The sequence below is a fragment of the Prinia subflava genome, chromosome 3, assembly GCF_021018805.1.
Source record: "Prinia subflava isolate CZ2003 ecotype Zambia chromosome 3, Cam_Psub_1.2, whole genome shotgun sequence".
Lineage (NCBI taxonomy): Eukaryota > Metazoa > Chordata > Aves > Passeriformes > Cisticolidae > Prinia > Prinia subflava.
The window spans coordinates 94,512,240-94,530,612 of NC_086249.1; the positions used below are offsets into that span (position 1 = coordinate 94,512,240).

The following is an 18,373-nucleotide window of genomic DNA, read 5'->3' on the forward strand; positions in this document are numbered from 1 at the left end:
GTGTTGGATCTTCCCCCCCACCCCCCCCTCAACTATCTGGGACAAATATGCAAAATAATGCATCTTATAGTACCTGAAGGTTGCACTCATGTTCACTGTAAAGCATTTGAGCAGCTGAATGAAGGTTGCTGTGAAATGTTTCTGCGAGGAATATCTCAACCCTGGAGGTGCAAGGAAAATGGAACCAAACTGCACATTTATGTGGCTTCATGAGAGCAGGGCTTGCACAGCCAACTAGGCAGGAAAGAGCTACACTCCAGTGACTCCTCTGGCACAGGCCAACTGCTGAACAGCTGTTAGCCAGGCACACACCAAGAAAAGAAGATATTCATAGCAAAAGAGAAAAATTAAGAAAGTAACCTGCCTGGGGCTACCTGTGAACTGAAATTACATTCCACTCATGACCTACATTTGGGTCTTCAATGACAATGGGCCAGACTTAGCTCCTGTGATGATGCTGAAGGCCGGGTCTGGACCTGGCAGGCAGAGGTCACGGTCTGTGCCTGGCTGGCAAAGGGACCAATGAGCCAGAAATAAGTAATGGTTGTTCTCATTCACTCATTTCCATCTTTGAACAATTTTGAGCAAATAACTGAAAAAGCTAAATTATTCATATGGAGCTATTTTAAGCTCAGGGACATGCAGGCACCTGCTTTAACTAGAATGGGAACTGTGCCTGTGCTGCTGAGGGCAGAATTTGACTTTTACTTTAATTGATGCAATTGTAAGATGTAATTCAAGGCAAATCACCTATAGAAAACCCCTGAGTGAAAGTAGCATTCAAGTCATAGTGTATAAACAGCTGGGGGTGGGAGCACAGCAATAACTCTCTGATAGTGAAGCACAGAAGCAAAAATCCAGTGCAATAAATAACTCTGATCTTACCTCCTACTAGTAAGTAGCTATTTGGGAATAGAGTTTTGGCTTGCATAAGAGCTCTAGCATGGCCGGCATGGAAGAGGTCAAATATTCCATCTGCATACACTCTGACAGGTCTGTCAACTGTGGAGAAAGAAACACAACAGTGATTTTTCAGATCCCAAACAAGTTGCACTTAATTCTACTGGATGGCATTTTGCTCCCAGATCAGATGATTGCAGAGATTTACCCCAGTTCTGATATTCAAAAGCACCACAGGTGAACCTGCAGTTTTTGATACTGTGCATTACTTGTTCTTTGTACTCTCTGCTGTTTCCCCCCAGATTTACCCTATTTATTATCATCCATCATCCCCATATTTTAATTTAGAAAAATGTCATCTTCCTGCCTCATTCGGAGTTCCACCATATGTCTTGCTCTTTTCTCTCTCCCTTTCTAATCAGATATGCCTTATGGATTTTTTCCCATCATCTCCCTTTCCTCCCCTCTTGCCTTGACTTTTTCTGCAACTTACTGCTGTAAAAATCTATTGCTTACCTCTTCTGTGTAAACCTTTTACTTCACTTTTTCCAGACTTTCCCCAAGTTCTTCTTTCTAATGAGCCTATAACTTCTTTTTCTCATGCTATCACCCTTGTAACTCTTTCTGTACAGCACCTTCAGCAGCAGCTTCCAGGCTGAAAAAGGACTTGCTGTCTCAAATGACATGCTTTGCCACCTCCAAGCAAAAGCACAGTGGAGATGAAAGCAACAGAGTTCAAACCACCACGGACTGTGTTTCAGTGACAGCAGAGAGATGTCTCTGCAGTCAGGACATCCAGAGGTCCATGGGAGAACACGGTTCCTTGCACAGCTGACTGAAAAGCTGCAGCTTGCTCCTATAATGTGTACATACTTTAAAAGCTAATTTTAAATAAGTAGACTAAGTAAACAGATACTTTTAAAAAAGAACCTCTTGAACTATGGGGATGTATTTGGGATTTCATGTGAAATCACCCTGCTTCCCCAGTCCAATCACAGATGCCCAGGTAAAAAAATTGGCAAGTAACCTTTAAGGCCACTGAAGGTCTGATGCAATCAACAGAAACATCAGTGAAACAAAAGTGTTCCACCATACAGAGGCAGCATGAGATGAGAATCCAGAAGGTAGCTACTACATAACACAATTTTCAGGCTGGCTGGAGTGGGCTGGCAAACCTTCCTTCCAACCAGCATCCACAAAAAACATCAAACTCTAACTTGAAATGTTTTCTCGTGCTGTTTCTCTAACAGAACATAATGGCTCTGTAGTTGCTGGTTTCTTCTCCGTTACATGATAGCATCAGACATTAGGCTTTTGCTTTTGAGTAGAAGGCACAAATAAGCCTTAATGGATGTTTGTATGGAAGAAGCAGTGCTTTGGGAGAGCCCACGATCCTGTGGCTGTAGCTCTCTCCACATACCTGGTGTTCCCAGGCGGGCCTGTGCAATGGTTAGCTTCTCATGGGGTGCTTGGCACTGACAGCTGGTTTCATCTGCGAATGGAGCAGGTGCTGTCAGAGTCTGGAAGGAGGAAAAAGTACAAAGAAAGTAAATTTATTTTCACCACCAGGTAGTTATAGAAGAATCATTTAATTGTGGCTGAATGCTGTAATGAGACTGCATGCCAGTTTGTCCTCTGGGGATTTTTGCTTTTTGATCACACAATTAACATAAGGTAGAATGGTGAGGAAAATAAAGCTTTTTAAACATGTAATGATGAATGTAACTGAATTGTCTCTTAGTTAGAAAAGCTTGGTCATCTTTGAGGTGGTGAAGGCACACAATTTTTCTGCTTGCAGAACAAAGTCAGGTTGGATGGTGGAGCAGCTTAACCCTTCTCTATGACTCTGAAGGCCAAGGAAAAATGTATTCTCTTACCTGTAAGTAACAGCTGGAAAAACTAACTGGGATTTACAAAGCTGCAAATGAGCCACCTCTTAACAAGCACCCTTTCCTGCCACTGGCATCAGTACAGATAATTGGGAGTAGAGGTTGTTTTGTTGTGGTTTCAGTCAGAATCTCCTATAATTTTGAGGAGCCATTCAAAATAAAGGCAAGGATGCAACCTTAAGTCCCATTTAACAAGAGCTGACTGAGCCACAACTCCTTTCTGGTCTGACACATTCTGTAATAGTACTAAAATACTCTAACTGTGATCAGAGCACCCCAAGGGTACTTGCTCTGAGGAGCTTATAACCTAAAGATATGAGACAGTGTGAGGATGTGTGAAGACTGACGTGGCATTATCTGTCAGGAAACTTGGTTACTGAATTTGTATTTTCTGCCCATGTCTATGTAGGAAGTTATCAGCCATCAGACCCTCAGATATTTATTATGTGCCATATGGTCTGAGAGGAAAAAAACATGCTTCTACAGCTTTTGGCTTGAAAACTTTACGAAAACATAGCTGAGTTTGGGTTTGCTTTGTTTTTGAGATGAAGTGGTGGTTGAGAAAAGCCAAAGGAAATCTGTCACTTTGCCCCCACCATGATTTCACTGGGAGTTCACGGCTGTGCAGCTGTGGCTTGGTTGGGTTTTGACAGTGACCATCTGATGTACAGTTGTCACACCAGTTTGAGTACCCACGAATGATCATAACAGCATCTCTTTTTGCCTTTACACTGTTTGTTCAGATTTTTGATGCTGAATGATTAATCACTGAGCATTCAGCATTCTTTAGCATCCCTGAGACACTTTAGGGCATGTCATGCCTAATTGCTGCAGATCTCTGGGCTCACTGGTTTGTTGCATGGAAAGCCCAGAGGACAGCAGTAAAACAACAACAAAGATTTAAAGATTCATAGCTCGTTCTTTCTGCTGATTTGCTAATCATTTCATTTACTGCAAGTAATGCAATTTTATGTAGGTTTCCTTTTTTTCCTTTCCACTTTTCTTTCCTTATTTTTTTTTCCATACTCTCAAATGTTAAAGGGAATCATCATCATTAAATGCATCTTCATGATGAAAATAACAGCATCTCTGCACAGACAAGGTTAAAAATGGAGAAACTATGACCAAGCCCAAGTTTCTGTCTGAGTTTCATGGAGGGGAACTGTTCATCAGGCCACCCACGCTGCACAGTGTAGAACATTACACATAATCATACAGTGCCAGCTCTTTCCTTTATTTTCTAAATACTGTCTTTTTGCTTCTGGCTTTGCCATTGCTGGGTGCTAATCTGTCTTTTTATCTCCAAGCAAGGTCAGGTTACACGGCAGCCCATACAGCCTGGTTCCTGCCGAGATAAAGAGTGAGGCAGAAATGTTAAAACAATAATGGCTATGGTCTGAGGCCTGCAAGTGGTAATCAGCTCCTAGCTTGGCAGAAGTTGTTTCCTTGGAGGTTATTTGAAGAAAATAGGCCTGGTTTGCAGGAAGATATCTCTTTTTTCCCCCCAGGCATACACAGTGGTGCTTTTCATCCATGTAACCACCTTTGCAACACTGAGATTTTTCTTTCAGTCATTTCTCAATGGAGGACAACTTCTATTAGCTTCCCATTGGTCCAGCTTTTATAAATGTTCATCATCAAAGCTCACTTTACAGATCAGGGCTTAGAACCAGACCTGTCAATATTCCCTTTACTCTCTGACCTCTCAGTTACTGGATATGAAAATACATCAAATGCAATAGATTAAAATCAGCCATATTCTGTCAAAGCCATACAGAGAAAAGCATAAACACCATGTGCTGACAGATCAAAGGAAATCTATAGCAATAGCTTCCAAATGACTACTCACTACTATTTTGTTTCATCTGTCCTAGAAAAATTATTGCTAATCTTAACAAAAACATCTTATGAGTAAAATGAGACTATTTGGCTTGTATATAAGCTCATAAGAGAAAATATTTCAAGAAATTATTAAAACCCAGAAATACTTTATAAACCTTTTCAGTTTGTATATAATCACTTGTATTCTTTCCAGTTTTTTGACAGTAATAATTAGAATTGAGAAAACAGGAAGTAATTTATATAGCAGCTTTTTTCATTTTGGTTAATCCATTAACGTTCTTAATCCACAAGAAACTTAATCCGCAAGATTAATTTTTAGTTAATCCATAAAGTTTGCTATAGTTTTACCAATAATCAGATGATTAGACAAAGACTTTGTACTTTTGTCTTTCTCTGATCGATTTTTCCCTTCCTCTCTGCCTTCCTTATATTCTAGGCATTTTGCAATTAGTCAAGTAAGTGAAATTAGTCTTGTATTTTGACCAAGGTAAGCTCCTGAGACCTAGACCAGCAGTAATATGTGTGAGAAAGCTTATCACATGTCAGAAATGAAGAAGTCATTGTAATACTAGGACTTATTAATGATATTTACTTCAGAAGATGCTAGCAATAAGAGTCCTGTTTCCTGGAAATGAGGACACAGCATTCAGCAAAATGAGGGTATGGGAAACCTTTATATTTAGTAACCCTTGCATATTAGAAGCAACGAGATTCTATTCATTCTATGAGAAGTTTAAATAGTGTCTTGCTTGCTAGGAAATTTGCAAAAGAACCAAATGATGTTCAGTAAACTTCAGGACATTAAAAGAGAAGGTAGATAATGGGGGCTTTCCCAGCAAGCACCTCACGGCTCCATACACACCAGCAATGTCTTTGTAACCCACAGCTCTATTTGGTGAGACAGTAGCCCAGAGAAGAGAGCACAGTGTGGCTGGTAGCCCTGAGCTGGTTCTGAGGCCAGGACACTTCATGAAGAAACCCTACATGACAGCTAGAAGCACCTTATTTTCAGTTGTATCTTGATGCTGCCTTTTTATTATCACTCTTCACAGTCTCTTAGGCTACTGTAGCCATTTAACATAGGTATAAAATAAACACTCATGCCTGCGTTTCTAATGATTAAAAGGAAAGTTGTTGGTGATTTGTAGAAGAAGAGTCCTACCACTGAAAGAACAGGTCAAGAACACAAGCACCTCCACACCCTCTCTTTTGCTTACAGGCTGCTGTGTTGTGGTTTGCTTGCTTTCTGTATTGTTTGGTAGTTGGGCTGGGTTTTTTACAGCAGCAAGGAAGACAGAAACATTCTTTTAAGTAGGCAAATGTAGACCCATAGTGCACCTGCCTTTATAACTCTGCCTGCAGGGTGACTGTAGGAAACACAGCTAATGGAAGGAGCTACTGCCTTTTTTTAATTCATGCAACTACAGAACCCTGTCTCCTCCTCTTGGTCAAGTTTTATTGTCAGCTAAGATTTTGCTGTCAACACAGGCCAATGAAATTTCAGATCACGAACCAGTACACCTACAGAGGCAACAGTTGATAAAGCAGGCTCGGCCTGTGCTTATGAAAGAATTAAACTGGCAGGGAAATTCTGCAGGAGGTGTGATGCTGTAACCACCTTTTGTCTCAGAGACAGTATTTAAAACAGATAAGTGATTTCACTGGAACCAATCACATCAGTAGGGTCTGCCCATATAAGGAACAATTATTTTGGGAACCTGCTCCTGATATTGGAAAATAATAATTACAGAGCAGAAAACACTGATGTCAATTTCAAAGAATATTTAAGAAAAAAACCCATCAAAACTATTGAAAAGTAAGTATGTGCCAAGTTTCTGACGTACGAACACCTTTTGTAAGTGGAAAGGCCGTGTTAAGGACTACCAAGGTCTTCCCTTAGAGGTTCAGGGAGCAAACACTGTCAAAAAGGAAAACCATGTTGTCTCCTCCCTGTTTGGGTGAGTAACCTTGATCCAAGCAAGTAAATTTATGAGCATTTAAGTTGTAATTGTTACTGCTGGTTGTCTCCTGGTAAACTTTTTACAAAGAGTTCTAATATCACTTCCAGTATCAAAAAAAGTCTAGCCTGATCTCTCACAATTCTGCTCGCTCAGGCAGGTGGATGTAGACTAAAAATATGGCAAACTAACCTTATAAAAACAATAACTTCAGCATTCTGTTTGCAAGCATTTCAAATCTGGACTTTTTCTTCCATCAAATATACTTTGCTCATTATTAGTATTAAGTCAGTAATTATTAAGTGCAAGATGCAATTACAAACTGAAGATACTGCTGAAGAAAAACAGCTTCCACTGCCTTTTAAAGAAGCATAATGATGTATATATGTAGAGATTCATAGATTATGAAACTAGAACAACTATTATGTAATCTAGTCTAATACTTGCAAAAGGCCAAAAAATTCTGTGACAAGATTCCTGCATGACAGCCATGACTTTTGACTGAACTGGAACACATTAGTGAGAAAACAAAATCATCCTAGAGGTAGGATGGACCCCAAGTCAAGCAGAGTTCAAGTGAAAGAGTAGCCAGTGAAGCACCTCAACCTCCATGAACACCAGCTGGAAGCAAAATGCAACCCTTGACAACTCATCCACCTGAGCCTCCCCCATGGCATGGCCAGAAGGAGCTCTGCATGCCAGTGAACCAGGCAGGACACACTGAAAGAGCAAAGTGCAGCTAGGGCACTGTGGAGCCCGTGAGCCTGGATGTTCCTCTGTCCTGATGGCTACAGACAGGAGAGCTGTCAGATATCCCAGCACTGAGAGAGGATACTCAGCATTCCAGGATAAAGAAGCTTGTGGCTCCCTCAAAGGGGTACCAGTTGCCAATGATCAGCCTGCAGACACCATCACCAAGAAACAAACTGGCTGTGGGGCATTTGCATCTCAATGCCCAGTGGCAAGTGCTTGCTGCCCCAGGAGTAATGCTGAAGGCTGGCCATGGTCAACAGACCAAAAATGTGTAACCACTGCTCTCATGCCACTCTGTGTTTTACTGATCAATTCAGCAGCAATAACATCAGCTCCTGGGTTTTGAATGTCTGTTATGCATTCCTTTTTACTTGTACATTACTGTATAGAATCACAGAACCGTGAAGGTTGGAAAAGAGCTTTGAGATCGTCCAGTCCAACTCTAAACACAGCATTACCACTGTGACCCCCAAACCACCAAAACACATCACCCAGTGCCTGACTCAGATGCCTCTTGAGCACCTTCAGGGATGGTGACACCACACATCTCTGGGCAACCTATTCCAATGTCTGACCACCCTAACACTGAAAAAAAAATTCTAATATCTAACCTGAATCTCCTCTGTCTCAGTTTAAGGCCATTTCCTCTGTTCCACTCACTGCACACATAGCAGAAGAGACCACCTCCCACCTCACTGCATTCCCCTTTCAGGCAGTTGCACAGAGCAATGAGCTTCTCCCTGAGCCTCCTCAAGACTACACAAACCCAGCTCCCTCAGCCATTCCTCATAGGACACATTCCAGACCCTTCACGGCCCTTGTCGCCCTTCTCTGGACACACTCCAGCATCTCAGTATCTTTTTGAAGTGAGGGGCCCAGAACTGGCTGGACACAGCACTGGAGGTATGGCCTCACCAGTGCTGAGTACAGGGGACAATCACTGCCCTGCTCCTGCTGGCCACACTATTGCAGATACAGGCCAGGTGCCACTGGCCTTCTTGGCCACCTGGGCACGCGCTGGCTCATGGTCAGCTGGCTGGTGACCAGCAGCTCCAGGTTCCTTCCTGCTGGACAGCTCCCAAGTGACTCCTCCCCCAGCCTGTGATGCTGCATGGGGTTGTTGTGACCCAAGTGCAGGACTGGGCACCTTCCCTTACAGAGCTCCTGCAGCTGTCCTCATCCCATTGATGAGTCTGTCCAGGTCTCTCTGTAGATCCTTGTCCCCCTCAAGGAGATCAACACTCCCACACCACGTAGTGCCACTTGCAAATTCACCTGATATACGGCTAAAAGAACCCAACTCTGCTTTAACACACACAAGGGTTCATCTTCTGAAAGCAACTCAGTTTTATAGCTAAACTATTGGGTGAATTTGGCCCAATAATCAATTTCTACTTGTGCTTCTCTACAGAGATGCTTTACATTCATCAATTATTTCATGTCAGAAGTAGGACAGCATTTTGTATAAACCATTACTCAGAAACAGAGCTATGAAGAAGCAAAAAAACCCCAAACCTTTTTTTTTTTCTGCCTGCACAGGAAACACATATTCTGCAGTTCCTCAGCTGTCAGCAGAAAAACTCTGGGAAGATCTATTTTCCCACAGGGAGGGCAATGGGCTTCTTTACAAGATCCCTGATTCATCCAGTGCCTTTCTCAAGAGGTTTTCACCTTACACCATCTGCTTGTGTATGTGTAAAACAGGAGAGCAGATCACATGCAAACAAAGGACACATGGGGATAAACAGCTATGGCTGTGCTGAGTGTTTGGGCACGATTGTGGATGTGTGAGTATACACCACACATAGTCTTGCCTGTGTAGTTAGTATTTGCCTCCTAATTCTGCATTTCTTCTCTACATCCACACACGTGCTGAGTTCTTTTTACATTTTATACATATGTTATATTATAATGTTGCCTATGTTCCTGAGGAGGGAGCAGAGAGAATCTATATACAGTGTTTTTCCACTCCTTTTTAAAGATATGATACAAACCTTTGTAGTAATGGCAACAGCACAGTTTAAGAAGTAGGTAATATTCTCCTAATAAAACCTGTTTCTAAATTATCACTGCATTTGCAAGCACAGAATGCAATATAAAGAATGTAACATTTTCTCCCTGTGCTTATGGGTTGTTTCTGATTCCCAAAAAGGTATCTGTAGTTCTGTGTCTCTGAAAATAGGTATTTCAAGGTGTTTTTGCAGAAACTGTAGCATTTCAGAACTAAACTGCATGTCCTCTGATGTAATAAGGGGAAATCTAAGCAGATTTTTCATGTCTATGGCCAATCTATTTTTTTAAGCACAGCAAAAATTGCTACCTATCCCCAAGCACAAATCTCACTTGGCACATTTTTATGGGTTTGTGGTTTTCTACAGCAGCCAACATTTATGAAAATGAAAATGAATCCAGAGCAAAACCTAAACTTCTAAAGGACCAAATACATATTTAGCCAAATAAAGTAATTTTGGTTTCCTTAAATGTAAGGCTATTTACATATTTATTTATGCCTAACTCCACACTGAAGTAAACAGATGGCAGACCCCCTGTCATAACATCACGTGAGTGAGAAACAGATGCATGGGACACTTTTTAACCACAATAACCCCCTCTACATTAATCACTGGTTCCTCTGATTAAAGCTGCCTTCCAGTGATATAGGAAAGATGAATATGAAGATCTATGAAAGCTCCTGTAAATAAAATACTGAAATGATTCTAGGGGTTGCATCAGAACTTCTTAAAACATTCTTTGTAAATATGAAGGGATGAAAATACAGGAATCCAAGGCATGCACACTTTCCTTACAATTATTTCAGATTTTGTGTTTGAGTTCATTGCTTAACAGCAGCAACAAGAAATTGTCTAAAGAAATAGAATGACTCCTTGAACCATTATACAACTCCAGTGTGTGCAAACACTGAAACGTTCTCCTCTACTCTTCAATAAAATAAAAAAAACCCAGTGTTTTCCAAATGTACTCGAATAATTGGAAAAAACTGAATTCACGTACTCTCATTTTTTCTGAAAAATCAAGAAAATAAACAAAATGGCTAAAGCAGCCGATACCTAAAATTATGTGAAATATCATATTTAGTTGTACTTTAGTCTCATTCTCCAAGCACTGTAGATTCAGTGGCCCCAAGATACTTAATACCTAATTCCTATTGATCTGTAAAAGCCTGTAGCCTCTGAATCCCACAACACTACAGAAGTAAATCTGGGCTTTGGAGCAGAGCTGGGACTGCAAGGGTGAACCTCAAATGGCCGCAGCACTTGCAGTGCCTTGGCAGAACCTTTCACCTGCCATATGGACAGATGAAGTATGCAGCTAGTCTGTCCTTGCAGTGATGATGGAAAAAAGCCCCAGTAAACTGTTTGGATACCTCTACACAGGGCCCCAATGCCACTGCCTGCACAAGAAATGAGAGCTGGCCAGCTTCAGCTGCCTGAGAACAGACACCCAAGGGTAGCATGGATGCCACGTACCCTTGAACAGCCCAGTATTTTGGGGATAACACTGTCTCAGGCAGAGCAGACAGAACAAAAAGCACTTACCTGCTTCTTTACGTCATCTTAAAGATAGAATCACTTCAAATTAATGAAAACTGCTCTTTGATTCCTCCTGCCTTGCCCTCTCCCCAGCCATGTGCCTGTAAGCACAGGCCAAACCAACCTCATACCTACCTATCTACTCCTCTACTCCCCTGTAGTTCACCCCAGCTAATTCAGGTGGGTTTCTGCTGATCTGGTTTCTTAAATTAAATACTGTGATGGAAATGTACGTTGCATTGCCCTGCATTCCCTAAACTTATCTAACTCTTAGCTAGGCTCTGACAGCTTTGAAGATAAGACATTGGTTCCCAGGTCCTAAGAGTACTTTGCTTTCCCAGATGTTTCCACTGATGATTGTGTTGGATGACAGAGACATGAAATACAAAGAAAAGAAACTCTCAGTGTGTTCAAGGGAAAGATGAGACCAAGTAGTACATTCTGAAGTTTGTTTTCAAGGAAGTTCCAATGTGTATTTGGGTTTGCTTTTTCTGCAGCACTGTCCTTATAAATTGCCATTGTTTTCTTTTATGAAAGATGTTGCATGGAACTGTCTTCCTGAACAAAGTGTGCTGAAATGCTTGTTTGTTTGAAACAGGTGTTTGAAAATGTTTGTTTCTTTCAGGTGAGGGTTGGTAATTTTCAAAGGACACACCAATCCTTCAAGGAGCTACACACATGGGACCAGAGTCAAACTCTTGATCCTAAGTGACATAAATAAACTATTAAAAAAAGGCAAATAATTTCACAAGGTTTTGTATTCCCGCTTTGGTATTTCCTTCTGTGGTATCTCTTAGTCAAACTAAGAGCTTTCCTTTTTAGTACTGATGCATGCAGGCAAACCCTAAGGGCAGGATTCCCAGGCTGAGAGCCACAGCACAGCAGCCCTCTGCAGCTCACTGAAAGTTATCCAGGGACAACTGCCATGCCATCAAAGTGTGGCATGATATGACCAGAGGTCATGTTTATCCCAGTGAAAACAGTGAAGGCTCCCATGACCAAGCCATGGTTATTCTGAGGCTCAAAAATATGAATGGGACCACAGCAGATGACAAAGTGGACTAACATAGTCATTTGGTCCAGATGAGAAAAGGGATAAATGCAAAAGGATGCAAACCAGGATTGGAGAAATGCTATTTGTGAGGGGTTTGTTCATGACTACAAAATTCCTAAAATCACCACTACAGATAAAATCTGTGACTCTGATGAGTTTGTTTCTCTGTTGTGCACTGAGACCAAGATACGTGGGGTCACCCAGAGAGACATTTTCCTGGCATTAAGATACACGGAAGTTGAGAACATAAAGAAGGCAAAGATTAAGTCAGGGATGGAGCAGAGGAATTGACTGAAGCAACACAAATGCTCATTAATGCTCCAGCTGGTTAAGAGAATGCACAGAGTGTCCTGGGAAAAATATTAATGGCAATTTATAATTACAAAAGTACCAGGCACTGGAAAACATCAGGTTTCAATACACATTGAAACTTACCCTAGAACTGCCTTCAATGTTCCCTCATTTCCTGATCTTTGAAGGACACAGGTTCTTTAGTCCTAATGTGACAGTTCCTGACAAGCTAGCAGACTTCATAACCAAAAATACGAGGTCTAATACCAGATATCCATTAAAAATATTCACAGTTTTAAGGCTTTAAATAAATAATTCCTGTTTCAATGAAAAGGACAACAACAGTTTCAGAAAAGACCCATCCCCTTTCCACTTTCTAAAATTTGAGGTGATTTCTCTAGAAAAATTGCTTCCTACATCTTAGTCTATATATATAACCTGAAAGCCCAGATAATTAATTTTAGAGATGTGTGAGAACCAATGAACAGCATTAAAAAGTCATCTGTAAATGACTTTTTAACAGACTTGCCACCAGTTATATCATTCTGAGGCACCAAAGCCATCCTGAGGTATCATCCTGAGGTCCACAATACTAAAATGTTATCTGAGACACCCTCTTTCCTTTACACTAATAATCTAGGTGACAAGGTTACTGGCCCATCACTGCACATATCTTCAAAGGATGAGATCAGACCAAGAACTGAAGACCTTAAAAACTCACTTGATAGGAACCTGATGTCCACATTATCAGACTGTCTGTCAAGGGGTGATTCACTTTAACTCCTCAGAACCCCTGCCCTTAATTATTCTTACTTCAGACACTGCTTGTGCACTTGTTTGCCTCACTCCCTATGCTCTGAGTTTAGTGTATTGCATTATACTTCACCAGACAGGTTTTTTTTTGGCCTGAAGGTAACACAGATCTGATGACTGATGAGGTATCACTTCCTAAAGACACACTTCCCACAAACATTTATTTAAAATGTCTCCACTGTCCTTTATTGGTACTCAGGAAGATCTAAAACATCATAATGAATTCCTGTTTCACTCATATACTCTGTCACCTTAATTTCCACAGAAATTATACCAGAATGCATGATACTGTAAATACTGGTATCATATTGTCACTCCTTTCTTTAAAATCTTTTAAAATGTCAGATTACACAGAGTAATATATTCAAACAGGTTGTTATATCTGAGCTTTTGACAGAGAAATCTTAGACAGACTGTAGGAACACACTGCAGTAACTACACCTGAGCTAACTTTCCCTATTAAAACAGCTCCAAAAGCTTTCCATGAACAAATTAACAGTCTTCTTTAAAGCTGAATCTAATTATAACACAAGCAAGAAGAAAACATTAATTTAGGTCAGCTCCAATGACTGTTGCTATTCCTCATCATATCAGAACAATGTCTCAACTATAGTGTTGAATTTAATTACTGAAGTTCGATGTTTAAATATGTTTTAATTAGCACTGCGACTGAATTTTGGTGTAAAATGATCTAATTTCCAGTACTAAACTGTTGCATACATCATGTATTTTCACATCTTGACACTGCCTCCACAATTCTGTGACTGCATTTATGTATTGTTATTATTAACTTTCTACCACTTTGCCAATGGTGCATACCATGCTGGGGTAAGGACAGCTCTTTCCTAGTGGGAATAATAACAGACTTAAAGGAAGTGCAAGGGAACGCTCGAAATATTTTAAATGACCACATGAAAAGAAGGCCAGCTCTCAGAACCTTGGGGTTCAGCAGCCTTGTTAAGTTGCCTACACGGTCTGAGGGAGTCTTTAAGCAAAGAACATCAGAGGAGTTACTTGAAGTGTCACTCTCCCGGCCGTCCCTCATTCTCCTATCCCCGCAAAAACCGCAGCTCTCCGAGACTCTCTTCTCCCTCACACACCCTGAACCGAACGGGGAACTCCTCGCCGGACTCCTGAAGTTGAGAAAAGCGCAGTAACCCGTCCGAGAGCCGGCCCGCAGGGCAGCGCGGGGCCGGGCGGTCCCTGGGGAGCCCCCGGGGTGCCATTCCCGGCGGGAGAGGCTGGCACCGGCCACCGCTCCCCGCCACCGCTCCTTGGAGCCGGGCCGCTCCCCTGCATTCACCACTGGAAACCGGCAGCTTTTCAGATGGTACCACGGCTTGGCCACCACACGCCTCCCGCCACCGCACACATGCGGCAGCCGCGCCGGTGCCCGGGCGCGCCCGGACCCGTCGGGAGCGCGGGGGGATCCGGGCTTTTAAAGGGCAGAGCAGGATCCTGCCTGTCACCGCACTGCTCCGAGTTCCTGCACGGCACGGCACGCCTCGGACAGCCTTCGCTCGCCCTTTCCCTGGCGCTGCACAAATGGACCCGCCGTGAGGCGGCACCGGCTCCCTCCCTCGCCCCCCGCCCGGCGGCCCGGCAGCACCCGGGGCGGCTCGAGCGGGTGGGCCGCGGCCGGGCCCGACTCACCAGGCGCGGCTGTGGGCAGGTGTGTTCCAGCTCCTCCATGGTCTCGGAGGGGGATTTGAGGATGCCCGTTCCTGACTCAGCACCGGCCGCACGCACTGGCATGGCCGCCGCCCGGGCCCGCCCGGCGCGGGGGGTCTCCCCGGGAGCCGCCCGGGGGCTCGGCCGCTCGCGTCGCCACGGCAACCGGCGGGCCCCGCCCCGCTCCGCGCGCGGGGGGCGGGGCAGGCTCATTTGCATGCGGGCTCCTGGTTGGCTGCTGCTCCGCCGCGCCACCGCGCGCCGCCCGCGGCGGCTCCGCGGGCGGGCCCCGCCCCCGCGAGCCTCAGGGGGCCGGAATGGGCCCGGCTGGAGCGGACCGGGAGTGACCGGCTCCGACCTCCGGCAGGAGCAGGGCTGTGCCACAGCACATGGCACAGGACTGCGCCCAGAAGGTTCGCGAACATCTCCATGAGGGGGACTGCACAACTTCTCTGGGCAATCTGTTCCACCGACCGGTCACCTGCACAGGAAAGAAGTTCTTCCTCATGTTCAGGTAGAACTTCCTGTGCATCAGTTTCTGCCCGTTGCCTCTTGTCCTAAGCTTGGCAACCCCGAGAGGAGCCTCCAAAAGACTCCGTCCTCTTGGCGCCCTCCCTTTAGATATTTATACACATTAATGAGTTTCCCTCTCAGTCGTCTCTTGTAGATGCTGAACAAGAAGCATCTGAAGAAGATGCTTTTGCAGTGTTAGAGAGGTGCTCCAGTCCCTTAATCATATTTGTTGCCATCCACCGGACCCACTCCAGGATCTCCGTGTCTCTCTTGTCCTGAGGAGCCCAGAGCTGGCCACAGCACTCCAGATCCCCTCATCTCCCCGGCGCTGAGTGGAGGGGCAGGATCCCCTCCCTGCCCTGCTGGCGATGCTCTCCCTAATGCACCCCAGGGTCCCATTGGCCCTCTTGGCCCCGGGGCTCTGCTGGCTCAAACCCCGAACCGTGTTCAGTGCCGGAGCGGAGCGGCCTTCGGGAGGCACCGCCGCACCACGGCCGCATCGGTGTGTCCGCCCCGACCCCGGGCGCGGCCGCACAGCCGGGCCGGGAGCCTCGGTATCCCCCTCACGGCGACCCGCGGTGAGGTTTGGCTGGCTCGGCAGCAGCCAAGGCGGGGCGGTGCTGACCGGACAGCTCCCGCCTCCCGCCGCGCTCCCGGGGCGCCCGCACCGCCGGGCTGCCCCAGAGCCACTGCCCGCTCCCTGCCCCGGGGAGGAGCACGGTGCTGGCAGTAACAAATTCTTGGTGCCGAAGAAATTAATTGGCTTTTAGTGAAAGCTATTATAACAGTTTTAGTAAAAGCGTGGTTCTGTTCTGCCGAGAGATGGATAAAGAACATGGCTGTAATGGTAGCAGCTCTCTCTAAATGCAGCAAAACGCTTCTAATCATAGGCAAATTCAGAGCTCCCAGGCCCTTCACACAGAACCTGCCTGACACCTGCCCAGGAGCCACAAACACATCTTCAGTTGTGCTGTACAGCTGCTTCAACACACACAACTGTAGCTTCTACACTGCTGAAGTGAAATCACCATCCTTCTTACTCTTAAATACTATGAAAATATGACCAAGATAATATAAAGGCAAAATTTTTTAGAACAGAGAAGCTCCATAGGCTATTGTTAACCTTGATAGAATCAAGAAAGTGGATTTCAGTAGTATTTAGCTTCAGTGGGCACTGTCAGTGTTTTAAAAAATCAGACTTCATCAGAGAACATGAACATCTAAGGCCATCCAGACCCGTGAGGAGTTACAAGAGTATTGTGCCTCAGGGTCTTTCCCCTTGAGATCCAAATTTCCAATGCATTTATCTTTTGCACATCTTCAAAGAAAACCAAGTGTAATACAAAAATGTATGAACTAGGTGAAAGGAAATGGGGTAGATAAGTAAATGACAGGAGATGAGAAAGAAAGTAAAAAGAAAAGAGAATGTCAAAAGAAAGAATGAGACAGCTGTCAAGAGAGAATGAAAATATTGTAAAAGAGGTGAGAAAGCAGGAAAAACAAGTAGCCAAACGAAGTGAATCTCACAGCTGAATCTTTTCCTTATTAAGTAAGTTCCTTTATCAGTGATTCTGCAAGAACTACTCACACATTATGGAAAGCATACTCAAGGGAAATGATTAAACCATGATTAATGCAGCACTTGGCCTGAAATTTGTAGCTCATTTTCTTAGGAAAAATATTTGCAGGAGTGTTCCACTGTTAGAAGAATATTTGGACAGCACAGATGAGCAATGCTAGGACTGGAGCAGCCAGAGATAGCAGGCAGCCCTTTCACAAACCCAGCCACATTTACCAACTCTTCAGAGATTGGTGCTGGTGTCCTGAAGGAGTAGCACCAGGTATGGACATATCCAGGGTGAGTGTCCAGCCCTCCCTGACCAGGCAGGTGCGTGGGAATAGACATAAAAGGAAAGGAGACTTTCTTGGAGTTGGATGATTGCCAATATACTGGAAATGTAAATTCCCTTGCCTTCTATTTCTTTTGAGTATGAAAGGCCGAATTTCATCTTTGCTTTCATGCTGAGTGTGTGCTATTGACTCCAGCTGCATTTTGATTCATCTCCTCTACAGACAGGCTCTTCCATATACATGTAACATTAAAGAATGATGTCTCTCTTGCAGTAGTGTTATCACCTATCTAAGCTGGGCCAGAATTTCAAAGTGGAAATGGAATACTTTTCATGCTGCTTATTTAATTTCCATCTCTGGAAAATACTTTCTGTATTCTGTCCTTCTGTTTGAAGAACATGACAAAAATATATTGTGTAGCTCATTACAAGAGAGAGAGGAAGTTTAAATAATGGCAGAGAGAAGGATGTAGGGTCTGTCATGTCTGTCCAAATGGAATTTGTCTAGAAATCTTTGTCAACATATTGAATATTTTGAATAAGGTATCCTAAACTGCATCTTCTAGCTGTTGGGGCTAAATGAGCTTTCAAAAGGCTGGAATGTGTCTTTTTTACTCTCTAAAATAAATAAATACAAATTAGGTTTGATTGGAAAAGCTCAACAGATGGTCTTCTGTGAATCCTTACAAGTCAGCCAGCTTTCAAAAGAACAGTGGAGCAAGAGTCATGGATGGGGAGGTTCACACCTCTAATTTCTTTTCTGTAACCAATATCCTATCCCAGGCTGATCATGGTCTCCTGGGCAGCCTCCTGTCATTTCTGCATGAGTAACAGGGACACATCACCATGGACTTGAATGACTGAGCTTTTTGCAACAGCTGCTTAGGTTGAATGGACATCTGATGCATAAAAATCTTGTCCCAGGGTGTACAAATTACAGGCAAACAAGCCAGGAAACCATTATCCCAATCCTCATACCATTAATTTCAATCCCTCTCTGAGCTTCATGGATCTCAAGCATCAGTTAGCACAGCAGAAGCTGCATTTAAAATGGTCTTTGCCCGAGAGAGGCTACAAAAGTCTTCTGACTTATAATTCAGTCAAAATGAAGACAAGCAGACTCTCACATAATTTCTGTTCAAAAGTCATGGGGAAACAGTGAAAAAAGAAAGTGTGCCTAAATAGTGTTTGTCTTCGAAGCCAAGCATCTCCAAAAAAACATAATAGAATAAATCACTGATTGTTTAACAGATGAGCTTTAATAAAGTTTGCTTCAGTGGATATATTA

General features: G+C 43.6%; 1 protein-coding gene across 2 annotated transcripts in view; it reads right to left on the minus strand.

Moving 5' to 3' along the window:
- Positions 1-14,917, minus strand: part of PCYT1B (phosphate cytidylyltransferase 1B, choline) — a 31,697-nt gene extending 16,780 nt beyond the window's left edge. For both annotated transcript variants that reach the window (XM_063392977.1, XM_063392978.1), the window contains exons 1-3: positions 14,705-14,917; positions 2,321-2,420; positions 886-1,002 (exon numbers count right to left, since the gene is read on the minus strand). In XM_063392977.1, coding sequence (XP_063249047.1) covers positions 886-1,002; positions 2,321-2,420; positions 14,705-14,806 — 319 coding nt within the window. In that variant the 5' untranslated portion in view covers positions 14,807-14,917. The remainder of the gene's footprint in view (positions 1-885; positions 1,003-2,320; positions 2,421-14,704) is intronic.
- Positions 14,918-18,373: the final 3,456 nt, after the last annotated feature.